The sequence below is a fragment of the Antechinus flavipes genome, chromosome 2 (genome assembly GCF_016432865.1).
Source record: "Antechinus flavipes isolate AdamAnt ecotype Samford, QLD, Australia chromosome 2, AdamAnt_v2, whole genome shotgun sequence".
Classification (NCBI taxonomy): Eukaryota; Metazoa; Chordata; class Mammalia; order Dasyuromorphia; family Dasyuridae; genus Antechinus; species Antechinus flavipes.
In genome coordinates, this window is record NC_067399.1 from 451848987 (window position 1) to 451876916 (window position 27930).

General features: G+C 42.9%; 2 protein-coding genes across 3 annotated transcripts; both read left to right on the forward strand.

The window, feature by feature from the left end:
* Nucleotides 1-7765: 7765 nt before the first annotated feature.
* On the forward strand, nucleotides 7766-23968 carry LOC127550446 (interferon regulatory factor 4-like). Of its 2 annotated transcripts, XM_051979399.1 has the most exons (9): nucleotides 9959-10480; nucleotides 11312-11677; nucleotides 14921-15110; nucleotides 15297-15370; nucleotides 15824-15926; nucleotides 16136-16228; nucleotides 18785-19174; nucleotides 21611-21729; nucleotides 22931-23968. In XM_051979399.1, exons 2-9 carry the CDS (start codon nucleotides 11504-11506, stop codon nucleotides 23057-23059), a joined length of 1272 nt encoding a protein of 423 aa, XP_051835359.1. In that variant the 5' UTR covers nucleotides 9959-10480; nucleotides 11312-11503; the 3' UTR covers nucleotides 23060-23968. The 2 variants fall into 2 exon arrangements, with proteins under 2 accessions (XP_051835360.1, XP_051835359.1); XM_051979400.1 differs by lacking the exon at nucleotides 18785-19174 and having other exon boundaries at nucleotides 7766-10480.
* A 427-nt stretch (nucleotides 23969-24395) lies between these two features.
* FOXS1 (forkhead box S1) lies at nucleotides 24396-27684 on the forward strand. Its single transcript, XM_051979398.1, has one exon. It carries the CDS (start codon nucleotides 25755-25757, stop codon nucleotides 27030-27032), a length of 1278 nt encoding a protein of 425 aa, XP_051835358.1. The 5' UTR covers nucleotides 24396-25754; the 3' UTR covers nucleotides 27033-27684.
* The last annotated feature ends 246 nt before the right edge of the window (nucleotides 27685-27930 follow it).

Consider the following 27930-nt stretch of genomic DNA (forward strand, 5'->3'; position numbering starts at 1 on the left):
CTGAGCATCTCCTGGGTGCAAGCTGGTAGTCAGTTAAACAGATGAAAAACATCTAACCTTAGAGGGTCAGTAAGCTACATGGAAGAATGGGACATCCTTAGTTAAAACTATCCTTGGTGGCCTCTTATCTAGTGAATAATGTATAAAATGATCCACAATCTGGCTCCAAATCACCCTTCTAGCCTTATCTACCCCATATTTTAGCCAAATTAGACTGCAGTCCTATGCCATTCTCTCCCATCTCCTATGCCTAGACTGCTTTCTCCTCCATACCAACTCTTCCACCTCCATCTGTTGGAATCCCTCTCTTTGAACCTAGTTCATGTGCCTTTACTCCATGAAGCTATACCTGGTACCCCTCTATCCCTGCTCCAGATGGAAGGGAGCTCTCCCTCTTAAACTTCTTACAGTACTTTGCCTGGATTTCTCCATTGCATTTATCTCATAGGAATTTTTCGTTGGAAAGGAAGCCAAAAGGTATCTCGCTTAAACTTTATCTAAACTACATCAGAGGTAACCTGGAATTCTTGAATGCTACGCCATTGAAGTACAAGATCTGCTGTACACTACTACAAAACCTAGTATGGTCCTGGCTACAGACTCTTTCCAAAGGATTAACAGCAGTTCAGTGCCGGAGACTCAGTGGTAGCAGCTGATACTTGGGGATGAATTCTTTGGACTACTGAAATCCTTATACAAAGAATACAATGCAGTGCAGAACCTTCCATGTTGAATTTCCCTTCACTCCCTTCCAGCTCTGTAGTGATATGGAGAGGGATAGAAAAGAGGGCAGAGGGTGCTGGGAATCCCACACATTTAGACCATCTATAACACTCAATGTGAATCATTGTCTAGTATGAGAACCAAGAAGTGGGAATATACTCCCTGGGGAAAGTGACACATTCTGGTTCTGATATTCTCTTAATAAAGAGTACCAGAAGACAAAAAGAAGTCATGGCTAAATTTGAGGCTCCTGGGTTCTCTCTGGAGAGACAAATACAAAATATGATTTGATTATTCAGCTTCAGTTCATTAAGACACATCCTTTCATGGAATGTTGGGTCAATTCATGAAATGCTCATGCTTTGTATAGTCAGTCGACAAGCATTTATTGAATGCTCCCTAGGTGCCAGGTGCTATGCCAAGTTCTGACAATACAAAGAAGGGGAAAAAACATTACCTGCTCTCAAGGAACTTGAATTCTAAAGGGGAAGACTATAAATAACTGCACATACAAGAGATGTACAGTGTAAATGGCAGAGGATCCCAGGAGGAAAGGAAGGAAAGACCAGGAAAAGGCTTCCTATAGAAGGTGGGCTTTGGTCTAAGTTTTCAGGGAAGACAGGACAGAGATGGGGGACAGCAAGAAAAAAGATCACAATCAAGAGATAGAGTGTCATATATGACGGACAGTAATCAGATCATTGTAGCTGGATTGTAGAGTGCTAGAGCTGAGTAAGACTAGAAAGATAGGAAGGGACTGGGTTGTGAGGGGCTTTAAATGCCAAATGAAGAACTATTTTAATCACTGAGGTAGTAGTAAGCCACCCAAGTTTATTGAGTGATGTGATCAGAGATGCACTTTAGGTAAATTATTTTGGCAGTTTGGAGAATAGGTTGGAATAGTGGACAGAGAGACCACTTAATTAGAAGATTATTGCAACTGTCTGAACAAAACTTGACAAAGATCTTTGCGAAACTAGTGACCATGTGAGTGGAGAGAAGAGGATGTGCATAAGAGATATTGTGATGGTTAAAAAAAATCACAAGATTTGGCAACAGATTTGCTATATAGAATGAGTATGAGCCAAGAATAATACCAAACCTGTGGGAGTGGAAGGATGGTGGTGAGCTCAAAAGGAACAGTGAAGTTGGAAAAAGGAATAGGTTGAGGAAAAAGGAAATGAAGGAAGTATCCTTATCTACCATGAGGATAACTACAATTTAAAGTAACAATTGACAGTCATGTAACACTAAAGTTTATAAAGTGTTTTATGTATATTGTCTCCTTTGAGTCAAATAATAGAAGGAAGGAAAGAAGAAAAGCACTTCCAATGTGCCAGGCAGTATGCTGTAGAGATATAAATACAAGCAGAATGGCAATCCCTGTCTTCCAAAAGCTTATGTTCTAATAGATCAAAACAATTCACAAAAGAGAGCTGAAAAGAGGATGGGTTGGGGTGGAGAGTGGGAAAGAAGGAAGGGCTGGAAACTAAAGAACTCTATATAGGGAGTGTGGGTTTTTTTTTTTTGGGGGGGGGGTAAGTTCAGAAAATCAGAAACAAGGCCCAGGAGTGTATGAAGACTGGCTGGTTGGGGATGAACTCCATAAATGGAGCTTTAGGAAGAATTCATCTTTGGGAGAAGGGAGCCAGGCTTTGGGATATATCGGGATGTAGAGGCCACAAGGAAGAGAAGATCTAGGCACTGAAGAAATTTCTAGTACAAATCAGCCATAGATAGAACATGGTTTTGAAGTTCAGAAAAAAAGGAGCAGAATTGAGAAGGTAATGAAAGATAGATTGGGGATTTGTTTTTGTATAAATTTGTGATTTATCATAGTAGAGAATACCACATGAGGGATATTCCCAATGCAAATCAGCAACTGTATTGCAATCTATAACAGAGTGTTGCTGGAATTCCCAGGAGTTGTATGACTTGTCCATGATTACCTAGTCAGTATGTTTCAGAATCAGAACTTTAATAATAAATGGGCATTATCTATTGTACATAATATCTTCTGGTTTATAAGCCAACATCTGCCACAAAAGATAAGGTAGAAAAATTCTATAAAGACTTTGAGTAAAAACCTCTAGATTAAGTCACATAACTTTTTAAAATTAATATTTTTTCAATTAATGTAAAATAATTTTTAATATTTGATTTAAATTTTTTTTGAGTTCCAAATTTTCTCCCTTTCTCCCTTCCCCCTCATTGAGAAGATAAGCAATTTGATATAGGTTTATATATCAAAATATACTTCAATGTGTGGCAACTTCAGGGCAAATGCAGACATGAGAAATATGGTGGAAAATGTGTTGATGATATGCCTCAGGAGTAAAATGGAAAGAACTCAAAATCTTATATATCATGAGCACTTTCTGAGGAAGAGAGGACATTCTTTTCATGGTGAATTTCAAATTATTTACCAAAAAAAAAGTAAAATTTAAAGTTAGGAAATTTATAAATTTCTTACCAATTTCTGAATCACCTACCTGGGTACTTATTAGGACACCAATCAGAATAAAAACTATGTTTGAAAAAAATTAGAAGGCATGGTGAACAATTTTAAAAGTTTCAAACTATCCCATTTAAACAAGCTATTGATGCCCCCAAATAATGAGAGAAGACAGAGAATGAAAGAAAAAGAAAAGTGGTCATTACTGACTAACCATTCCTTAAGAAGCTTCAACAATATAAACCAGTCTCCAAGTGAAAACAATCTGGATACTGTTTCAGCTAAGAGACCCTCGATTTTCTTACCCACTGGGAAGGCATGGCAGCCAGTGACAACAAGAGTTTAATGATGTAACAGATTATTTGTAAAATCTTATATCAGAGGATTTTGGAGGATCACGACTTCTCTTATAAAAGAGGAAAAAGCATCAAAGGAGGAAAAAAAATATTGTTTACAAAAACTTAGCAAGAAACCCAATTAAGTCAGAGTAACTTGAGTTACTCTGAGTTGTAACTGTATTGTAAATTTTTATTCTGATTTACAACTAAGCTGTAAGACTGAAACTGGAAAGAGAGCAAGTGGGAAAAAAAGGGAAAAGATGCAGATCTTTTATTTACAGTTTGATATTTGATGATATTTACAGTTATAGTGGAGACTCCATATTGAATTATGATGTCACAAACCTTAATGTGTTTTAGGAAGGCATAAAAAAAGCAAAATGAAAGTGGGAATTCTAATTAACTGGCATATATAGAAGTCCATGCTATAGACAAAAATTCTGAGGCCATTAAGGGATCAAGTCTTAGGAATTTGAAAGAGAGAAAAGTACCAAAATGGCTGGGGGGAAAAAGCAATCAAGAAAATATTAATAACTATAACCAAATGCCTACTTTCTTATCTCTGCTGTCTTTTTTCCTTACTAAATACTGATGCAAATAATTTGTATATCAAAGATATCCTTGATGAAGTTATAAGAAGGGAAAGGGCAGATTTTCATAAGTTATTCTACCGTAGACCACAACAGCATCTGTCATGCTGTTAACTGAACAATTCATAAAATACTCATTGTGCTTATTCTTTTTGTTAACTATTACAATACATTTGATCTGGGAGACTAAGTTGTTATCTTAAAGGCTTTCTTCCAACAAGATGCTTCCGTATATCAAAAACTCTATAAGAATCCTTGAAAGAGTCAACAGAGCTAACTTTATGTAAGACAGTTAGATCCCAATTAGTACAAAGAATGAATCCCATGAAGTGGTTACATTATTCTAATTAGCATAACATATTCTAATGAACTGGAATTAATATCTATATTTTACCAAAAAAAACACATAGATTTTTCATATATGTGACTGCTTTAGAAGATTCATTATTTACATTAATCTGGACCAAACTGAAATATGATCTAAAAATGCAATAAGAGATCATCAGTAAACAACTTTTGGATTCCATTAGTATCTACTAATTGTCAAGTGATTTAATTAAGTGAAGTGTCTTTAGCACACCAGATGAATGTCTTGTGAGGATAAAGTTTGCAATCTGCACCACTGAAGGAAGTTCCTCACATTGTTGAGATAAGAGATTCATTAAAGCAGCAATAATATCAAAAGTACATTTATGAGTAGTTTACAAAATACTTTATATACATTATCATATTTGATTCCTTTTACACCATAGGCAAAGGATCATTGATTTACCTCAAAGCCTTCTAATGATGGAGGGACCCACTCTTTCCTGAAATAGGGAGTTCCATCTTTGGAATTGGATACCTGTTTGGACAATTCAAATTATTAGGCAGTTTTTTCTTACCTGAATCCAAAAATTTCCCCTTTTGGATATTAGAACTAAGCAGAGTAAGTTTATGTGTAAGGGTCCTGAAAAAAACAGCCACACTTTATGGCAGCTTAAAGACTGCAGAGAATAGGAGAGGTACTGCAGGACTGAAGAAGGATATGAAATATTTTCCTCATCTTTGTTTAAAAAGGAAGAAAGTAAAGCCTGAAAACTATGGGTCAGGGAACTAGACAAATTCTACAACTATATTGGTTTTCTGAAAAAAGCAGACAGTGATCATCAAGAACCAGCAAGGCTTCCCCAAGAATAGATTTTGGTCATAGATTATTAATGATTTAAGGTCAACTTGGAAGATCTCCATTGGAGTACCCAGTGGTTTGGGGTTGGCTCTGTGTTGTATAATATTTTTTACCAATGTCCTGGTTAAAGTCACAAATGGCAAATTGCCAATTTGTAGGTAACAAAAAGCTAGAAAGCATTCCTAATATATTGGATGATAGAATCATGATGCAAAAAGAGCTTGATGTGCTAATAAGTATTATAATAATACAAACTTTAATACAAATAAGTATAAAATCTTACACTTGAGCTAAGAATTTCCAGATGCAAAAATCCAAGATGGACGAAGACATGGCTAGACAGCAGTTCATCTGAAAAAAAAAAAAAGATTTTGTGATTTCAGTGCACTGCAAATTGATGTCAGATAACAGTAAACTATACCAGACAAAAAGGAAGCAGGTGGTACAATGGAACCTCTTCTTGGGTTCAAATCCAGCCTCAGACACTTATTAGCTATGTGACCATGGACAAGTCACTCAATCCTGTTTGTTTTCTTACCTATAAAATAAGCTGGAGAAGTATACTCCAGGATCTTTGCCAAAAAAGTCCCAAATGAGGTCACAAAGAATTAGATACAGTTGAACACTAAACAACTAGCATAGTGCCTGGCACATAGTAGGCATTATAAAAATGCTAGCTATCATCATCATCATCGTCATTTTAAAAGCTAATAAACTCTTAAAGGGCATTAAGAGAGGCATAGTATTCAGTTCTAAATAGGGGAGAGGACTACTCTGATCTAACCACTTCTGGATTCTTGTATTCAGTTCTGGGTAGCACATTTCTGGACAGACATTCCTAAATTAGAAAGCACTCAAAGCAAAGTGCCTCGGATGATTGTAAGATTAGAAGATATTCCACACAAAGATCAGTTGGAAGGCTAGGATATGTAGCTTATATAAGGAAAGAGCCAAGGGAACATTATAGCTGTGATCAAGTATTTGAAGGGATGAAATGTGGAAGAGGAATTAGCCTTGCCCTGTGCAGCCCTAGAACCAGAAGCAGTGGGTAGAAGTTACAGAGGAACTGATTTAAACTTGTGTAGAAAAACTTTGGAGTAGAGCAATCCAGAAGTGGAGAGGGGGTAAAGAGAAAGAGATAGAGAGCACCTACTATGTGCCAGGCACTGTGCTAAGCACTTTATAACTATCTCATTTGATCCTCACATCACCCTGAAATGTAGATGCTATTATCATTTCCATTTTCAGTTGAGGAAATCAAGGCAAATCGAAGTTGATTGATTTGCCCAGAATCACACAGTAAGTGTCTAAGGCTGGATTTGAATTCAGTACTTCCTGATTCCACCCCAGTATTCTGTCCACATTACCAGGCAGTTGATTGCCTGGATTCTAAAGTCACTTGTAACTTTGAGATTCTCTGATTCTATTTTATTGGGTTATAGATTTATAACTGAATGGAGACTTAGTGACCATCTATCTAACCTCATTTTCCTGTTTTATAAAAGAAGAAACAGGGAGGGGCAGCTAGGTGGCACAGTGGATTGAGCACCTCAGGAGGACCTGAGTTCAAATCTGACCTCAGATACTTAACAGTGCCTAGCTGTGTGACCTTGGGCAAGTCACTTAACCCCAATTGCCTGGGAGGGGGGAGGGAAGAAAAGAAGAAGAAGAAGAAACAGGTGAAAAAAGTTTAGAACTGAGATGGAGGGGAGAGTATTGTATGTGACTCCTATTAGGTATCTGAGGTAGAATTTGAACACTGGGCTTTCTGACTCCAGGCCCAGCCCCTTCTTTTTTTTTAATTGAAGCTTTTTATTTTAAAAACATATGCAAGGATAATTTTTCACCATTGATCCTTGTGTTCCAATTCCCCCTTTCCTCCTACCTCCTCTCCTAGATGGCAAGTAATCCAATATATGTTAAATATGGTAAATATATATGCAAATTGAATATAGGCATACATATTTATATAACTATCTTGCTGCACAAGAAAAATCAGATCAAAAAAGGAAAAAATGAGAAAGAAAATAACATCAAGCAAACAACAACAAAAAGAGTAAAAATGCTATGTTGTGATCCATACTCAGTCCCCACAGTCCTCTTTCTAGGTATAGATGGCTCTCACCATCACTAGATCATTGAAACTGCCCAGCCCCTGCTTGATCTGAATCTATCCACTACACCATGCCCTTCTATAACTACTATTTTCCTCATTAAGCCTATCCTTCTCTAGGCTAAATATCAACAACATCTTTTTTTTTCAATAAAAGCTTTTTTATTTTCAAAATATATGCACAGATAATTTTTCAACATTGACCCTTGCATAGCCTTGTGTTCCAAATTTTCTCCTCCTTCCCCCCATCCCCTCCCCAGATGACAAGCAATTCAATATATGTTATACATGTTAAAAATATATGTAAACATATTTATACAATTCCTTTGATGAACAAGAAAAATCAGATCAAAAAGGGAAAGAAAATGAGTAAGAAAACAAAATGCAAGCAAATAACAAGAAAAAGAATGAGAATGCTCTGTTGTGTTCCACGCTCAGTTCCCACTGTCCTTTCTCTAGGTACAGATGGCTCTCTCCATCACAAGATTGTTGAAACGAACCTCAATCATTTCATTGTTGGAAAGACATTGATCAGAATTGATCATTATATAATATTGCTGTTGCTGTGTACAATGATCTTCTCATTCTACTCATTTCACTTAGCATCACTTCATGTAAATCTCTCCAGGCCTCTCTAAAATCATGCTGCTGATTGTTTCTTACAAAACAATAATATTCCATAACATTCATATACCACAATTTATTCAGCCATTCTCCAACTGATGGGCAACCACTTAGTTTCCAGTTTCTTGCCACTATGAAAAGGCTGCCACAAACATTTTTGCACATGTGAGTTCTTTTCCCTCCTTTAAGATCTCCAGTAGTAGCACTGCTAGATCAAAGGGTATGCACAGTTTGATAACTTTTGGGGCATAATTCCACATTGCTCTCCAGAATGGCTGGCTCCGTTCACAACTCCACCAATAATGCATCAGTGTCCCAGTTTTCCTGCATCCCCTCCAACATTTATCATTATCTTTTCCTGTTATATTAGCCAATCCGAGAGGCATGTAATGGTACCTCAGAATTGTCTTAATTTGCATTTCTTTGATCAATAATGATTTAGAGTATCTTTTCACATGATTAGAAATGGCTTAAATTTCTTCATCTGAAAACTGTCTTCAACAACATCTTCAACAGATTCTCCTTTTACCTGGCCTCCAGGTCTTTCACTCTTCTGCTTGTCTTCCTCTGCACACACTTATGCTGCCCAATGTCCTTCCTAAATTGTGTTACTCACAGGCAATGCTCCAGATGAAGCTTGGTGATAGGGCAAATGACAGTGGAGTGGGCCCTCAGCTCCCTTGTTATGGATTCTGGTCTCTCAGCTTCTGCAGGGACTTCTTCCTTTTCTGGCTTTTGACTCATGCAGGGAATAAGACTTTATGGTGTGGGGGATAAAGGTGAGGATAATAATTGTAATGATAGTAAAATGTATATTCCACTTAAAAATTTATACAAAGTATTACAAAAGTTTTAGTTCAATTTTATATCATTAAAACTACACTAAGAATTTTGGGACACCCTGCATACATGGTTTCATTAAAGTTCTGTGAGGCAAGTACCATAGGTATTATTATCCCCATTTTACAGATGAGGAAAAGCAAGACTATATAAAGATTAAGTCATTTGCCTTTAGTGTTGAATGCAAACTCAGGTCTCTCAATTCCAAATCTAGCATTCTTACTATGCCATACTGATTTTATTTGTCCTGATTACGTTTCATCTAAGTAGATTCAACTTCTCATTCCAGCCTGTTGAGATCCTTTTAGATCCTGAGTTAATGTATTAATTATCCCTCCCAAGTCATCTATGCCTTTAACCAAATACTGACTAGGTCATGGACACAAGCCAATCCCTTGGACACTCCACTAGAGATCTCGCTTCAGTTATCCAAACATTTTTTAATTGCCAGATATGCATAAGGCATATATATGAAAGCCATTCTCTACTTTCAAAGAGCTCACATGGTAGGTAGGGTGAAGGAGTGGGATACAACATGGAAATAGAAAATAGAGTAAATGCCTATTTGAGAATAGAGAGCTCTGGGGAGAGCAATAAAGGTAGCTGTAAGAGCTGGCAGCTTAGCTGAGCCTTGAAGGAAGACTAAGATTTTAAAGAAGCAGGGATAGGAGGAAGGGAATCTAGAATAAAGGGAAAGTCAAAGAAATAGGAAATGAAATGTCAGGTTTGGGGTACAAAGTTATCTGGTTTCCCTGAAAAGGATTAATGTGAAATAAATTTGGAAAGAAAAAGGGGAAGGAACCAGTGTGTATAAAGCGGTAAAGGCCAGAATGAGGAGACTGTACTTTTAATCACAAAGGCTGCTGAAGATTCTCAAGATGACATGGATATATTAATATCTGATCTAGGGGGTTAGTCATGCAAAAATATGTTGACCCAAATTTTTCAAACACTATTTTCCCTCCCTTGTAGCACAGTTATTTGGGAACTTATCCTTTCTATTCGATTTTGTTACTTTCTGAAGGCAGGGAGTAGAATTGTTTTTTATATTTCATTCCCAGCAACTGCCTAGCACAATTACCTGCCCATGGTGTTTTAACTTGATTAATTTATTGGAAAAAAATTCTGATAAATTAATGCAAGTTTAGTTCAGGAGAAGGAAAATAGATAGCATTATGGATGTTATTAGAGGATGGGATGAATGTTAAAGCTAGAGACAAACTTTAAAAGTCACTTAGTCAACACTTTCATTTTGAGGATGGTAAACTGAAGCAAAGAAAAAAGAACTTAATTGCATGGAATTAAGATTGTATTAGAATCTATTATTTCTTTCTACTGCAATAAGTAAGATGTGTACAAAGTGAGTGGTGGGAGACATCCCTGTGGACTAAAATAGGGATAGGAGTTAGGAGACCTGGGTTCTAGCTCTTGGCTCTGCCATCAATTCCTTGTGTGACCTTGAGTGTGACTATTTCCTTCTCTGGGTTTCAGTTTCTCCTTGTGGGAAATAAAGGGGTTGGACTGTATGTTCTTTCAGCTTCTATCTTGAAGGAGGGAAGGAATTGGAGATGTGATTTACCCAGAAGAGTCACATTTGAACTTCCAAATTTCCTTGGCATTTGGATTCAGGTAGGGATAGGGATCATGGGGTGGGGACTCATTGGGGACCAGATAAAGTTATAGGCAGTCTCCCTTCAGTCTTCTGAGATCCTAAGAACAAGGTACCCTTAGGAATATGAGAGGAAAGAAAAAGAAAGCAGGAGGAAGGGAAGTAAGAGGAAAGTAGGAGGGAAGGTAGAAAGAGGGAAGAGAGAACAAGAAGAAGGTGACAGAACCACAAACATTTAAGCTCCATTGTGTGCTGAGCAATGATAAAGACAAAGTTTAGATAAGATACCTTTCCTTCCCTCAACAAGTTCATTGTTCAGGGAGTAAGATACAAAACCTCATAAACCATATTACATGATAAGTTATAGCAACGAATCAAAGCAACAAATATTTATTAAGTCTTTACAATGTGCCAGGCATTGTGCTAAGCCCTGAGACTACCAAAAAAAAAATTAGCTGCCTTTAAAGAATTTGCATTGTGTATAAGGCAAAACGAGTATTATTTGAGGGGCAAGGAGGAAGACTGTTATTGGGTATAAGGAAAGAGAGGAAAGAAAGAGGGATAGAAGAAGAAAAAGATGGTGGAAAAGAGATGGAATAGAGAGGAAGAGGGGGGGAAAGGGGAAAGAGAAAATGGGGGGAGAGGATTAGGGGGTCAAGGGACTTGAGGAGAGGAAGATAGAAGGGGTGGAAGAGAGAGAAAGGAGAAGTCAGGAAGAGAGGGAGGGGAAAGGAGGAGAGTGAGAGAGAGAAGGTAATAGGAGGGACAAAGGATGGGAGCCGAGTGCACATGTCGTGGCAGAAAGGGAAAGCGAAAGCTCCCTGACACTTTCGCTTTCTTTACCTCTGCAGAACCTCCGAGCCCCCCGAAACCCCAGACAGCCCTTCCTATCCGGTGCAATTTCATCGCCCTGCTCCTCGTTCCTCCTAGACTGCGCGGTCCCTGCGAATGTAGCTCTGGGCCGTGTCCGTTGCGCCGGGAGCTGTCCCGGGGAACTGCGCTTGGCTGGCTCCCAGGGTGCTGAATCCCGAAGGTGCAAGGTCATGGCAGAGCCAGGCGGTCCCCTGCGTTTGAGGGACTGGCTGGTGGCTCAGATTGAAAGCGGTAGCTACCCCGGACTCCGCTGGGAAAACCGGGAAAAGACTATGTTCCGCATCCCCTGGAAGCACGCGGCCAAGCAGGACTACAGGGAGCAGCAGGACGCCGCGCTCTTTCGGGTAAAGCGGACGCCACAAGGGAGTCTCGGGAGCCGTGGAGCCAGGACAGCTTGACCACACACGTGGGGAGAAGTGGGGCGAGGGCTAGTGTAGGGCGGGTGGGGGGCAGCCCTCGAGTTCCATGCTAGTCAATCTAGCCCCTCTCCCTAGGCGGCAGACAAGGTAGGGTAGGGGCACGGAGAGCGAGAGATCCGAGTTCCAGTCCCTCTATAATACCGGGAACCTCAGTCCCAGGTTTCGGTTTCGCTGGAATTGGACTGCATGATTTCTGGAATCCTCTCTCTGGCTCTCTTTGTCTGCAAAGCATCGTAGGTTCATAATTTTTGAATTGGAAGAGATCTTAGAGGCCATCTAATAAATACAGTTGGTCATGCATTTTACAGATGAGGATATTGAGTCTCAGAGTTAAGTGACTTGACCAGGGATCCACACAGTTATTGAATGTCAAAGATGGATTTTCCCATATCCTCCAGACAGTAAATCCAGACCTGTTTCAGAGACTTGGTTCCTGCTCTCAGGAGGCCTCACTTAAGATGAAGAGGCACATTTACTCAGGAGACTTAGGGGTACAGACAATACAGTGTGGAAACAGGTCCTATGTACAGACCCTGAGAGCATTAGGGTCTGCACATAGGACCTGTTTCCACGCTATGTTGTATTTCCACATAGGACCTGAGAGCATTAGGCCCTTCAAGGTAGAGGAGAGATTAATATGGTTTGAGCCAGTGAGGTGAGTAGCAGCAAAGTGATACAGTGAACTTGAGTTTAAATATGCCTCAAAGCACTGGCAAGTAATTTATCCTTTCTTTGAAATTTTAAAATTTATTTTGAACTTAAATATGTAAAGACTAAAAAAAGAGAGAACATTTCCATATACACAGCACAACACAGAAGACTGAATATAAAACCATGAATCTCCACTTCACGTTGTTTTCTTTAAAAAAAAAAATTGTACTAAGTACTACACATTTGCCAAAACTATCCTGCTTTTCTGTGTTTCCTTTTAAGTTTTCTTTTGTCCTCTGCTGTGCATTTTTTAATCTCCCTCTCTCCCCACCTCTTCCTAGAGAAGGCTACCATTAGACACAAATAGTTATACATATGTGTATGTACATACATATATATATTACACATACTTCTATTTATCAGTTCTTTCTGGAGGTGGACCATATCTTCCTCCATAGGTCCTTTTTAGTTTAAGTATTTATAATATTCAAAATGACTTAATCATTCAAAGATGTTCTTAGAATAATGTTGATACTGTATACAATGTTCTCTTGGTTCTGTGTATTTCATTTTTCATTACTTCATACAAGTCTGCCCATGTTTTTTTTTAATCAACCAGCTCATCATTAGTAGTATTCCATCATAATTATATATCACAGTTTATTTAGCTTTTCCCCAATTGATAGACATTCCTTCAATTTCCAGTTCTTTGCCATCACAAAGTTCTTTTCTTTTTTCCCTAATACTTGAGAAATAGACCAAATAGTGGTATTGCTTGATCAAAGGGTTTTATAAATCTTTGGTTATAATTCTAAATTGCTCTCCAAAATGGTTAGGTAAGTTCAGAATTTCACCAACAGTGAATTGATGTCTCAATTTTTCCATATCTCCTCCAATATTTATTGCTTTATTGCTTTCCTCTGCTATAATTTTAGCCAATCTGCTAAGTACAGAAGGCTATCTCAAAGTTGTTTTAATTTTCATTTCTCTAATCAAAATGATTTAGAGCATTTTTTCATATGATTATATAGAGTTTTTGGACTCTTCACTGAAAAACTGCCTGTTCACATCCTTTGACTACAATTGGGGAATGATTTGACAAAAAATTTTATTTATTTGAGATATGAGACCTTCATCTGAGAAATTGTCTATAAAATTTCCACTCCCCCCAATTTTTTGCTTTTCTTCTGATCTCATCTACATTAGTTTTACTTGCACAAAAACTTTTGAAAATTTAACTTAATCAAAATTATCTATTTTACACTTTACAATGCCTTTATGATGCCCAATTTTTGCCAACTGCTTTCCAGTTTTCCAAACAAATTTCTTTTTTTTTAAATCAAATTATGAATTCTTATCCCCAAAATTTAAATCTTTATAATTGTCAAACACAAGGTTATAATAATAATTTGCTACAACATCCTAGGTGCTGCCAAAAGATTCTAGTGAAAGAAATTTTCAGAGGGATGCTGGATGCTGAGACTTAATGTGTTCTCTCTCTCTCTCTCTCTCTCTCTTTCTCTCTCTCTCTCTCTCTCTCTCTCTCTCTCTCTCTCTCTCTCTCTTTTTCTCTCTCTCTCTCTCCTCTTTCCTCCCCTCCTCTTTCCCTTCCTTCTTCCTTCCTCTTCCCTCCCCCATCCCTACTTCCTTTCTTCCTTTTCTTCTTTTTCTTCCTTCCTTCCTCCTTTCTTCTTTCCTTCCCTTCCTCCCTCCCTCCTGCCTTCTTTCTGATCTTCTATCCTTCTCTCTTTCTTTCCTTTCCACCTTCCTTTCTTTCTCCTTCCTTCCATCCCTCTCCCTTCTTCCTTTCCCTCTTTCTTTCTTCCCTCCTTCCTTCTCTCCTTCCTTCCTTCCCTCTCTACCCATTTTTTCTTCCAGCTTTCCCTTCTTCCTTTCTTCCTTCTCTCCTTCCTTCTTTCCCTCTCTTCCTTCCTTCCCCATTTCCTTCTCTCAGTCCTTTCTTCCTTCCCTCCCTTTTTTCTTTTCCCCTTTATTCCCTCTATCCTTCCTTCTTTTTCTCCTTTCTTCTCTCCCTTTCTTCCTACCCTCCCTCCTTTCTTTCTTCCCTCTTGTCATTCCTTCCTCCCTTCCTTCCCTCCCTCTTCCCTTTTTTCCCTTACCAACTCCTAGATTTAAATCTATATCTAGCTACTTATTAACTGTGTGATTGTCACTTTGTGTCACTTAGGTCACTGTATCACTTTGTCACATAAGTAACAATTCACTTAATCTCTGTGCTTCAAGTTCCTTATATAAAATGTAGCATTTTACAAAATGACTCATGAGACCTACCATCTAGCTGCCCCAGGAGTTAGTTTTGCAAGAGAAGATCCTTTCCATCATCAAATTCCTTACCCTGTGATTTCCCACAATATCCTTCATTAGAATTTTCTGACCAGGGTGCCTTCAAATTTCCTCCCCACATAGCGAGGGTCATCAGAGCTAAATGCCAGAAGAATCAAGAGAATTCCACAGAGCTCAGAGGTTTGAGACCTGAGCCTTATTCTTTTTCCCTAGGCCTGGGCCATTTACAAAGGTAAGTATCAGGAAGGCACAGACAAAGCTGATCCATCTGTCTGGAAGACCCGTCTGCGCTGTGCCCTCAACAAGAGCACATCCTTCCAAGAAGTGATTGATCGCAGCCAACTGTACATCTCTGAACCCTACAAGGTCTACCAGATCACCTCCAAGGGAACCTGCAACCTGGGTATTGACACATTTAAAGCATGGGTTTGGGGGGCAGGAGATCCAGGTTCTGGTCCTCAGGGCATCAAAGATCCTTAGCCTCACTGCTGAGAAGTTTTGGAGGACTTTGGGGACTATTAGAGGCAGAAGGGAACAAGGATTTCCCAGGGCCTTAAATCAGAACCTAATGTACTCGCTTTCCCTGCAGAGGATGAGGGGCAGAAGGGCCATCTGAAAACCCACAAAGATCTATTAACTGAGCCTCTCCAGCAGCCAGATCAGGTCAGTGTACTGACACTTCCTCTACCTCTATCCCTGACCTCAAGTTTCTTTTACCTCCCTCATCCCTCCATACTTGCCAGACTTGTCCCTTCTAGCCCCACATCCCTATCCTCCTCCTATCCTGGGATACTGAGAGTTGGGAAGTTGCCCTTCTTATAGCATATCCACATCTGATTTTATTCCCTCCCACTTTGGGTTGTGCTGTCCATGATCTAGACCCCAAAGCACTTGAGCTGCATCTAACAAGAACCAGGTGCAAGTGTGTGATTATGTGATTGGTTGGTGAGCCCATCTGTTTAGCAATGATTTTTCACCATCTTCTTTCCCCACTGAGACTTTATTTCTTCCTAGAAGGCCACAATAAACCAGTGGCTAGGCTCTAGTCTCTCAACCCCCCCCCCCCAAAAAAAAAAAAGCCTTGAGCCCTCATAAGCTGTCTCTCCCACTACCTAGGCTGACTCAGACTCAGATGAGGAAACTGGCAAAGAAAGGATTTCCAAGGGCTGCCATCAGGTTTCCCCAGCCTCCTGCTTCACTAGCCCAAAGGCTGAGTCTGGTAAGGGAGGGACCTCTGTGGGCTTGGGTCTTTCTATGCTCTTCTGCCCTCCTTATCATGTAATTCTTCCCTCTCTTTCCACTTCCTTTCTCTTGTTTCCCAGAGGTGTCCTCACCTCTGAACTTTGAAGGGAGAGAGCTGATCAAGAAAATGGCTCTACACACTTGGGTACACCAGTATCTTTTCTATTTCCCTCTCCCCCTGCCCAGATTACCAGGTGACAGGCACGTTTTACAGTTGGGACCCTTCGCAGAGTCACCTTCCTCTAAGCCTGACCTCCTATGAGAATGTCAGCACTTCTGGTAAGGATTATCAACTTGTAAGATTTCTCTGATCTTTTTTTCTCTCAGTAGTATTTTATTTTTCCAGATACATGTAGTTTTCAACATTCCTATTTGTAAGATTTTGTGTTCCAAATTTTTTCTTTCCCTCCTTTACCTTTCCCCTCCCCAAGACAGCAAGCAATCTGATATAGGTTATAGATATACAATACTTTTGAACATATTCCATATTTGTCATATTTTACAAGAAAAAAATCAGACCAAAAAGGAAAAAAAAACAGAGAAAGAAAAAGCAAGCAAACAAAAAAGATGAAAAGTTGGTGCTTCTATCCACATTCAGTCTCCACAGTCCTCTCTCTGGATGCAGATGGCATTTTCCATCTCAAGCATGAGCTTTTATTTCATTTTGCATACCTAAAAATGTTTTTCTGAGGAGTCTAAGGAATAGTCTTCATCAGATTGCTAAAGGGAACCGTAATATGAAAAAGATTAAGAACCCCTGGCCTAAACACAACTATCCAGCCACAGGGGTCCTCAAACTTTTTAAATAGGGGGCCAGTTCACTGTCCCTCAGACTGTTGGAGGGCTGGACTATAGTAAAAAGAAAAACTTTGTTTTGTGGGCCTTTAAATAAAGAAACTTCATAGCTCTGAGTGAGGGGATAAACATTCTCAGCTGCTGCATCTGGCCCACGGGCTATAATTTGAGGACCCCTGGCTCAGAGACACACAAAAACCCCATAAATGCATGTACCTGTTGACTGGATACACCAAGGCCACAATTAACACAGGTGCTGATGTGAGCATTATACATTCAAAGCATCCAGATGTGCATGGACCCACATTCATACTGTGCTGGCACCATACCTAGATTAGCCTTCTCTTTTCCTATTGAGTTTGGTGTCTGGTTTACTTTCTCTCAACTCTAACTCCTATTCTCACAACAGGGAACCTGAATATGCATATTGCTAATCTCTAAAATACTCTAATTCCCATTTCTTCAATGTACTCACTTCAAATAATCTTTTCCTCCACTTGACCTCAGATATACACAATCTTGCCAGCATCTATATGTATTGTTTCTATGTTACTAGTAGCTAGCATCGATATATAATAGTTTAGGATTTTCCAGACACTTTGCAAATATTATGTCATTAGATTCTTGATATAAAAAGCTATTATAAAAATGACTATTAAATTACAGAGAAAGTGTTGCCCTTCACTGATAAAAGTTTCTTCATGTGGGAGTTTCCTATACTTATGAAATCCCAAGTCCATTTACTATTCCTATTTCTGTCTTTTCCTATGCCTTAAAACTGCTAACCCTATTCTTTGTCCCTGGAACTTCCAATCATTCCCCTCACCACTTTTCCCAGGCTGTACTCCTACACTTGTCTTCCCAATCTCAAACCACTGACAAACCAGTTCAATGCTGCTCAATCTCTGCTCCTGATTCCCTTGCTCCTTTTGTCCTACCATCTTGCCATTTGACTTCCAAAGCAATTCTCCTAAAGCACAGATCTGACAAGAGACTCCCTATTACCTCCACAATCAAAGACAAAATCTTTTGTTTGGCATTTAAAGCTCTTCATAATCTGGTCTTTTCCAACTTTTCCAATCATCTTATACTTTATTTCCTTCTGAAAACTCTATGACCCAGCTTCAGTGATCTATTTATTGGTTGCTCTTCATTCCTCCATTTCCTGACTCTTCTTGGCAGTTCTGTCTCAATACTCATCTCAAGTGTTGCCTTTTTATATCACCCCAAACACAGGTTTCTTTCTATCTGTTTTATATGTATCTTATATGTACCTATATATTTACATATTGTTTCACCATTGGAACACAAGCTCCTTGAGGACATGAATTATTTTTTTGCTTTTCTTATATGTCCAGTGCTTGGCCTGTTATCTGGTATTCAGTATATTCTTAAGAAATGCTTATTGAGGTGTGGCTAAATGGTGCAGTGGATAGAGCATTGACTCTTGAGTGAGAAGGGCCTGAGTTCGAATTCAGTCTCAGACACTCAATACTTACTAGCTGTGTGACTCCAACAAGTCACTTAATCCCAAAGGCCTCACCAAAAGAAGAAAAAAAGGAAAGGAAAGAACTGCTTATTGACTGCTCTATGTCTTTCCACTTTTTATTCATGCAATAAATATATGCCTAAAACTGTGTTCAACTATTTTGTGACAGAGCACACAGGTATGAAACACCCACTGCCTTCTTGGGGTTCTCCATCTAGTCAGGGAGGCCAGCAGAGTATGAAATGAGGGGCTAGATCTAATCCTGTTTCCTTCAGGAGTGTTTCCCAACTCCTTTCAGCTCAGAAGGGAAAATTTTCTCTCTCCTCTTCAACCCTGTCTGTCCCACTTACTGCGTGGGCCCTGACCAGTCTGCCTGGGTTTGTCCCCTAGACACTTCCTAGGAATGAGTCCTGTGTATTACTTGAGGACTTGACTTAGCACCTATCAACTTTGTCTCCATCTCCTCCTCAGTACCCTGGAAAGGGCTGGGAGTTTAGCCAATGCTCAGGAAATGATTGTAGATGATTTGATGTATTACCTACCCACTTCAGACTGCTGGCTCCACATCCGTCTGTACTACCGAGATATCCTGGTGAAGGAGGCCATTGCTCACACTGCTGAGGGCTGCCGCTTGACAACCCAGCCTGTGCCCATGGACAGCCCACACCTCTATGGCCCTGCCAGACTGGAGCAGATCCAGTTCCCATCACCTAAAGCTCTGCCAGGGACCAGCCCACTTGTCACCCAGATTCTGGAACGCCTTTTGCCTCACCTGGACAGGGGAGTCCTGCTCTGGGTAGCACCTGAGGGAGTCTTTGCTAAGAGGCAGTGCCAGGGTCGGGTTTACTGGCGAGGCCCCCTGGCACCTCATTGTAACCAGCCCAACAAATTGGAAAGAGAGAAGACCTATAAGCTGTTGGATACTCAGCAGTTCCTGGATCGTAAGCACCTGGTGGGGAGAGGGGACTGGCAAGGTCCAGTTTGGGAGGTAAAGGAGGGTTACTGTTGTGGAAAGGAGTACAAAAAGCTGAGGATACCCTCTTGGGTGTAGTATTCAGTATCAGTAAGTAAGTATCAGTATTCAGTCAAGAGACATGGTTTGAGTACTAGTTCTGGCATTTACTACCTGTATATCTCCTGGGTAAGAAACTGAATTTCAGTTTCTTCATCTGTAAAAAAAAGGAAGTCACATTTTTACTTCCTATTGAATAGTGCCATTGTGAAGGAAGCATCTTATAAAACTCAAAGTGACACAAAAGTGTAAGTCTATTAATGCCATATCACCCATAAAATCTCAGAGGAGAGGGAGAGAAAGAGAGAATTGCAGAGACAGAGAGAGAGGCAGAGGGAGAGAGTAAAAGGAGAGAGGGAGAGGGAGGAGGAGGAAGGAAGAAAGAAAGAGCAACTGGGAAGAGGAAGGAAAGATAGCGAAAGTAAGGGATAGAAAGAATAAGGAAAGAAGAAAGGAAAGGAGGGAGAGAAAGGAAGGAAGGGAAAGAGTAAGGAGAAAAGGGAAGGAGCAAGAAAAGAAAGGAAAAGAAAGGATCCAATCATCAGGGGTTCTTGATCTATGTCCATGAACTTGTTTGTTTTTTTAATATTTTAATAATTGTATTTCAATATAATTTACTTCCTTTGTAATCCTATGCACATTATTTTATGCTTTTACAAACATTACTCTGAAAGGGGGCTCATAGGTTTTACCAGACTTCCATTCATGAAAGTTTAAAATCAGAGAGAGAGAGATACAGATAGACAGACAGATAGATGGCACATTAAGCTGTTATTATATGCCCTAAAGAATCTTACATTCAAATGTGGAGGAAGACAATACATAAAGGAGGTGAGGAGGAGGTTATTAAGGAGACTACAAGCAAAATAAGGTGAAAGCTCACTTGTCATAGGTGGAATACCCAGGGATAGGGCTCTAGTAGGAGAAGGAAAAGGACAACGAGAGAAGATAGGACATCGATCCTTCTGGGAAGTTGTACGGAAACCTAGGCCTCAGGAGAAACCTTGGCCTTAGAGAGAGGGAATAACTGTGGGGCAGAATCTCATATTCCAATGGGAGGAATATGAAGATGATGGGTTGAGAGCCAGCCATGAAGCCAGAAAGATCTAGGTTCAAGTCTTACCTCTAACACACATACACTGGCTATATAATCCTAGATGAAGTCATTTGACCTCTCAGCTCTTTAGGTAGCTCTCTAAGATATTAAGTTTCAAAGAAAGAGTCTACCTGTATTAGTAGAAAGGATTTTCTTATGTGAGAAGGAAGAAAGGAAGGAAGGAAGGAAGGAAGGAAGGAAGGAAGGAAGGAAGGAAGGAAGGAAGGAAGGAAGGAAGGAAGAAAGGAAGGAAGGAAGGAAAGAGGGAAGGAGAGAAGGAGGGAAGAAAAAAGGGGAAAGAAAGGGGAAAGGAAAAAGAGAGGAAATGAGGAGAAGAGAAAGTAAAAGGAAGGAAAAAGGAAAAGAAAGGAAAAAGAGAAGGAAAGGGATGGGGATAAGGAAAGGAAAAGGAAAGGGAAAAGGGAAGGGGGAAAATATTACTTTGGTTGCCAACCTTATCTTAATGACCTGCTTCACACTTAGATTAGTCAGTAGAAGGCAAAAACAGTCTCTCTAGACCTGTATTTAAAGCCTTTTAAGTTTGGCAGAACTTGCCAGTGCTTGTGTGCTGTTTGCAGGACCTTCAAGAACATGAGATTCTGTTCTCTTCCTGCCACAGCAGGGAATGGAAAGAGAAGGGAATAAGCATTTATTGTGTTCTATGTGTTAAGAACAGCACTAAATGCTTTACAGATATCTCACTTGATTCTTACCACAACTGTGGGAGATAGGTGCTTTTATCCATTTTACAATATAGGAAACTAAGGCAGATAGAGGTAAAGTGACTTGCCTAGAATGGAAAGAGGAATTTAACAGAATAAAAAGAAGAAAGTGCCTAAATACTCAGCACTATTGAATGGTCAAGTCAGGATTCAAACCTGGGTCTATTGGGGTTGAAATGGAAACTCTTCTTTCACAGTCCTGGGCTATTTCAGTGGGTATAATATTGCCCCTTGGACCACCTCCCTCACTGGAAAGGTACTTTATAAACTGCTAAATTCTATAGAAATGTGAGCTGTTACTACTAAATTCAAAAGTGAAAAATGAGTATCTGAGGGTATCTGTAGGATAAAATGGCTCAAGACTACCTAAGCCCACTTTCCCCAAAAAAGTAGGCAGGGAAAGTGTTAAAGACCTTTAGTGCATTCTGATTGGACCATTACTGGAAGATAGGCAACATTCCTTCTTACTTGGGTTTGGGATCCTGACACAGACCAAGAATTAGCATTAGAGACCACCACCATTCACCCGTTCCTTTGTGCCTTGCAGAGCTACGTCGACACCTATGTCTTGGGGAGCCTGCACCCCAGTACCAAATCCAACTGTGCTTTGGAGAGGAGTACCCAGGTCCAGCTGGCCAGTCCCGAGGGAGACTCATCATGGCTCACGTAAGTTTGGGGAGGAGGGAACTTATTACATCCAGTGCTCTTCTCCCACCCTAGCCTGTGTTTGCCCAAGAGCTCTTCTTGCACTCTAAGTGTCTCAGTCCCCAAGATCCTCCACCTTCCCAGCCCAATGCTCCAGAGAGTGTGGCCCATGTTCTGATCCAGCCATACCAACCCTGACTGCAGTCTCACTCCATCCCCAAAGCACTGCCCCATCTTCCGAGTACCGCTCCATTATAGCACATCTTTGACCAAGCTGAGCCAATATCCCTGGGGCTAAGGGTCTTCACCTTGCCTCCTCTCAGACTCATGTCACCCTTGTTTTAAAACACAACATGATCATACCCTCCGATCTTGGACAAGTGACTTCTCTTACAGCCTCAGTTTCTTCCTCTATAAGACCAGCAAATTGGACTAGATCATCTCTAACATTCCTTCCAGTTATAACATTAGTGTTCTGTGTTCTCAGATGGCCCCCTCTAGCTTTCATTTCACGAACTCTCTGCAAGCCCTCGTTGAAGTCTTTCTTTCCAGCTTCCTTCCCTTCCAGTCTTTGGGGAGGACTTGTGGGAGCTCCTGAGCCTGGCCTAGCTTGGGAATAAAGAAGATAGAAAGATTAGGGGATAACTGGGGGAAAGAGGAGGACGGTCAACCCCCATCCTTGGATGGATTTATCCTTGAAGGACCTCAGAGTTCACTCCTCCTGAAATATATAATAATATTTATATAGAGCTTTAAGCTTAGCAAAGTGCTATACATATGTTAGTCTCATTTGATCTTCACAATAATCCAATTATACAGAAGCTATTATTCTCACTTTAGAGATGAGGAAATTGAGGCTGAGAGAGGTTAAGTGAATTGCCAGGGCTAACCCAGTTTGTAAATATATGTGGCAGAATTAGTCTAAGGTCTTCTGGACCAGCACTGGATCACCAGAGCTGTTCCTCCCCCCTCCTCTTAGGCCTATGATTTCTCAGAGGACGCCCCCTCCTCGAATTTCAAATTTCACCCCTCCTTCAGTTTCAGTTCTTAAGGCATTGAGGGAGGGGGCCGGGAAGTGGGGTATTCTAAGAGAATGAGATAGGTGAAGCCAGTATTGGGATACCTGAAGAGTAGCCAGGAGAGTAGGAAAGAAAAAGTACCCCCTACTTACGGGGTAAGTAGTCCCTTACCCCAGGACTCTGCTCTTTGCCTTTCTTCCCAGGTAGAGCCTGTGTTTGCCCGAGAACTCTTCTTGCGCTCTAGGCGTCTCAGTCCCCAAGGCCCTCCAGGCTCCCAGCCTAGTGCGCCAGAGAACGTGGCCCGCATTCGGAACCAGCCGAGCCAACCCTGACCGTAGCCTCCTGCCATCGCCATTTCCGGAGCATCACCCTATCATAGCACATCTTTGATCAACCTGAGCCAGTGTACTTGGGGCTAAGGGTCTTCACCTTGCCTTGGAACAGATTTATGTCCGCCTGTTGAGTGGGTGGGGACACGGTGTATATGTAGAAACTAAACTTCCATGTGCTTTAGGAGTTATTCATAAGAGGACCCCCCTAGTATTCCTAGAGGAACTCCCTAGGACATCTCAGGTAATTCTTTGTCAGTCTGCTTTTTTTTAAGGTATGTCCCAGAGTGTGGAGAGCTGACGAGGAGCCATCCACATTCTTGCCTGCCCTGAAATGTGTCAGAGGGAAGCAGGGTTTGTCTGGGATGAGGCGACTTAACATAATTTGCAAAGCATTTTTTAATCTAGTGGGAAGAGCCTTGAATTTGGAGTCGGGAGAGATCACCGTTCTATGCTCCCAGCCACATTCTGTGCTTGTGAAAAGTCACATAAACCCTGAGAATGAGCAAAAGGGTGATTGGTTGGTCATTGTCCTTCGTTCTCAAGGAGGACCACAATGACATCCCTATGTTAGAGTCGAGGGGAAGTATGTCTGACGGTGGCTGATCAGACCAACACGGAGCTTGGGATGCTGGGCCACGGGTCGGACACAAATAAGAACTTTGGGACGGCTTCTCCCACTCCGTGCACCTCACGTTTCTTCTGAGCTGATTCGGGTCTGCTTTGCTTATAGAGCACAGCACCCTCTCTGATGGGGGCACCCATGCTGGGGCGTCCTGTGCCAGTGTCACCCTGCCACACAATCATGATCACCCCTGTAGTACCTGCCTACCTCACTCACAGAGCTGTGGTGAAGATGAAATAATGTACAAAAAGCATTTTGCAAAATTTTTAAATGCCTTCATGAATGAATACCAGCTGTCATTGTTTCCTCATTTGAATTTCACATTTGAAATTCACGGGGTGAGTGGGTTCTAAGTGAACAAACTGAGGCTTGGACAAGGGAAGAGACTTCTCTCTGATCCCACAGTTGCAGGGCTAGGGTTTGAAATCAGATCGACTTCTGATCCCCAGCCCAGGACTCCTGTCCCTATATTCACTATTACCCTCCTTAGCATCCAGTCCAAAGGGCTTCACTGACTAGGTCAAAAATCTTTCCTCCCCTGCCACTTATTTGAATGGGAGAAATTGAGTGTGTGTGTGTGGTGAGGGGGGGGGTCAACAAGTCTCCTGGAGGCTGCCCTGCCCTGTCCCTCCCCTTATTCCCTTCCTGCTCATCCCCGCCCCAGGGGACCCTTGTGATCATAAAGGATCCTGCTCCTCCTTCTGTAGTGACCCAGAGGTAAGGTAAGGAGGGGCTTCCTGGAGGAAGGAAAGGGGCTTGCCCAAGTTCACACAAGGCAGTAACAGAACTGAGATGCAGGCCAGTCCTCTGGCTTTCTTCTCTGTCCAATGATCCCTATTTTCTGGGTTTCGGAGCAGGAAGTCTGACTCAGAACCAAGGGTCAGCCTTAAAGGTGAACAGGCTCTTCCTCTCCCTGCATTCTCCAACTGAGATCTAGGGCAGGTTGAAAGGAGAAAATGTGACTCAGCCCAGCAAAACAGACTTTTCTTCAAAGCTCAGCAGAGGGAGCTAGGGTCAAGGAGCTACAGTACTTACTGAAGTCTCACCCCACATCCTTCCTCTGCTAGGGCCAGGGGCTTCCCCATGCCCATCCCTTCTCCTGCTCCCTCCCCACATCCCCGTTCTCCTCTCCAGGCTCACAGAGCCCTTCTCCCTCCGATTCCCACCTCTCCTACCTTCCTCCCTGGCTCTTGGCCCTTATTCACCCTCCTCCTTTCACACCACCTTGTTCTCCCCTCTCAGCCTCATGGCCCTCACTCCTCTCTCCCTTTCCCCACCTCCCCTGTTCTCCCCTTTCTGCCTCATGGCCCTCACTCCTCCTTCCTTGTTCTCATTCTTTTTTCCTTCCCAACAACTCTCCCAGAGATCCCTTCATCTCCTGTCCCCTGGGTTTATTCTCCATTCATCTTAACAATTTTGTCTTCTCACAAGGGAGAACAATCTGGTCCTTGTTTGGAAAGGGGAAAGGAGGAGAATACAAAAGGAAAAGTGGGAGGATTGGAAAAGAAACATAAAGAGAAGGGAGATAGTGAGACAGAGTAGAAAAAAGGAAGATGAAAAGGAAGAGCTCGAGAGAGAAAAGAAGAGAGAAGAGAAACAGGGAAATGACTAGAGGAAGGATAGATAAGTACAGGAGGAAAAAAGAAGGGAAACAGGAGAGCACTAAGCAGAGCAAAGATTTAATGGCAAGAGAAGCGCTGAGACATATGGAGGTGGAGGAGAGGCTGGAGGAAGGAGAGAAAGAATCTCTAGTCCAACTCTCCATTCTTTTTTCAGTTCTGCCCGGCCAACCGAGCCTCTGCCTCATCCTCCTGCTCTCCTTCCCCCGGGACCCTCAGCCCTGAAGCCTGTGGGGGCTGGGCCAGAGCTTGGCCCCTCCCCAGGCCCCCACAAGCAGGACGGCCTCCGGCTGGGACTGGCAGCTGGGTGGGAAAGGGGTGGGAGGAGGAAGGCCTGATCCCTCCCCTCTAGCCTGTCCAAGCCACAGGGGCTGGGCTGGCCGAGGGCTTTTAACCAGCTGGAGGAGCCTCCTGACCGGCTTTTGGCGGCGAAGGCCTCTGGGAAAGGAAAGAGATGCAGCCTGGCTGTCCCACTCCACGGGGCCCTGGGAATGGCCAGGACCGGGACTCAGCTCCCAGCCGGCAGGGCCAGGACCCAGGCCCCAGCCGGCCCGGGGAGCTGGCCAAGCCCCCCTACAGCTACATCGCCCTCATCACCATGGCCATCCAGAGCTCCCCGGGCCAGAGAGCCACCCTCAGTGCCATCTACCACTACATCATGGGCCGCTTTGCCTTTTATCGAGACAACCGTCCTGGTTGGCAGAACAGCATCCGACACAACTTGTCCCTCAATGAGTGCTTTGTCAAGGTGCCCCGGGACGACCGCAGACCTGGCAAGGGCAGCTACTGGACCCTGGACCCCGACAGCTACAACATGTTTGAGAATGGCAGCTTCCTGCGACGGAGGCGCCGCTTCACCCGCAAGAGGGGCTCCGAGCCTGAGACGCAGACCCAGAGGAAGACCAAGAGCAGGGCCCGGTCTGGGTCAGCTCGCGGGGGCTACCGGGCCTCTGGGGTGCCAGAGCCTCAGGGGGATGCCCGGGAGCAGGAGGCTGGCCAGACCAAGGCTGCCCCCGCACCCTGCCTAGGCCCTGCGCTGGAGCTGCCTGAGTCCCAGGGCCTCTGCCACGCTCACCCGGCCCCATCACCCAGCGAGAGCCTCTTTGGGGGACTTGCAGATGCCCTCCCCGCCGCCCCAGCCGGTCTGTACCTTTCCACTTCCGAGCCATTGGCCCTGCCAGCCTCCCAGATGCTGATAGACCTGAAGGAGCCTCCTGAGCTGGCCAGGTCTCCCGGACAGAGGGTGGACCCTCGAGAGCTGCCACTCGCCTCCTCCTCCTCCTCCTCCTCCTCCTCCTCCTCTTCCTCCTCCTCTGCCTCTCCCTGCCCAGCATTCAGCCTGCCCCAAGTCTTCCCTGGCCCTCAGGGCCCTCAGCCCTCCCCAGCCCGATTCCCTGAGGCTGAGGCCTATAGCAAGGCAGGGCTGCCCATCTTTGGCAGCTTTGGTGGGGCTGAAGCTCTGGGTGGCAGCTACCAGTGCCGTGTGCAAGCCCTGAGCTTCCGCATGGATGAGCGGGGCTGTGGCCCGGCCCTGGATCATCTGCTTGCACCCACCCCAGCTTCCCCAGCCACCCCAACTCAGTCACCCCCCTTCCAGTCCCCACTGCCGCTCCGGGGGAACCAGAAGGAGCCCTGGACTGGGGGGCCTTTCCCCCTCCAGGGAGGAGGAAGCTACCAGCTAGGGCTGCCCCACTGCCTCTATCGGACCCCGGGAATGCTCTTCTTTGAATGAAGATTCCCTTCTGGTCCTTCTCTTCTTCCCTTGTCCCCAGAGGGGCTCCCCACCAATTCATTCAAAGACATGCTACAGAATGGACTCAGCCTGAGGGCTGGAGCCATTTGATACTCTCTGGGAGAAGATGCTCTACTCAGCTCACTGGGCCTCTGAGGGAAAGGGTGCCGGGGGTGGCAGCGGGGAAGGTACTCCCTTGGATGAAGACGGGTTACAGAAAAGTCTGGGCCCAGGAGAAGGATGGGTCCCAAAGCCGGATGAAAAACTAAGCATAAATCAGAGGCCATTAGAACTGGAAGGGACTTCTAAGTTCATCTAATCCGACACTCTCGTTTTACAAAGAAAGAAACTGAGAGATTCCCAAGAAGGAAAATGACTTTTCTAAGTTAATTCAGCTAGTAGTTAGGAGAGCCAGGCCCCCAAGCCACTGAACAGAGCTGAAGAAAAAACAGAAAGAGGAGATCTCTGTCTTCCTTGAATGATACAGGGCTCTCTCTGCCTGACCACGATTCCAGAGTTTGGCGTAATGACCTCATGCCCTGGCCCCTCCATGGACAAATTTGGGGAATGTGGGGAAGGAGGTGTGAGGCTGGACCTATGTCAGATTTTACTCGACACTCTACTTAATAAAGCAAGTGAGTCTTGAAAGACACCATAAGCCTGGCCTGGTGGATGGGGTCCAGGACTCCTGGGTTCTTCCAGGACTGCCTCTGGGTAGCTGTCTCCCCACGGGGATAGGAATGGGGAAGGGGTTGGGTTGAATTTCTTGGTCCCATGAGAATCACTCTGCAAGGGGACTTTTGGTGGGAGTTTCCTGACACTCAGAGAGGAGATAGAGGAAGATTGGAGTGGGAGTGGGAGGAGGAAACAAAACAGGAGGGAAAAAAGGGGAGAGTCC

What these genes read in the sequence shown, in the direction of transcription:
- LOC127550446 (XM_051979399.1), top strand. Translation starts at nt 11,504, where the DNA reads ATGGCAGAGCCAGGCGGTCCCCTGCGTTTGAGGGACTGGCTGGTGGCT. An exon ending in TACTCAGCAGTTCCTGGATC is followed by an intron (nt 19,175 to 21,610) that starts GTAAGCACCTGG and finishes TGTGCCTTGCAG; the next exon opens with AGCTACGTCGACACCTATGT. An exon ending in GGAGACTCATCATGGCTCAC is followed by an intron (nt 21,730 to 22,930) that starts GTAAGTTTGGGG and finishes CTTTCTTCCCAG; the next exon opens with GTAGAGCCTGTGTTTGCCCG.
- FOXS1 (XM_051979398.1), top strand. Translation starts at nt 25,755, where the DNA reads ATGCAGCCTGGCTGTCCCACTCCACGGGGCCCTGGGAATGGCCAGGAC.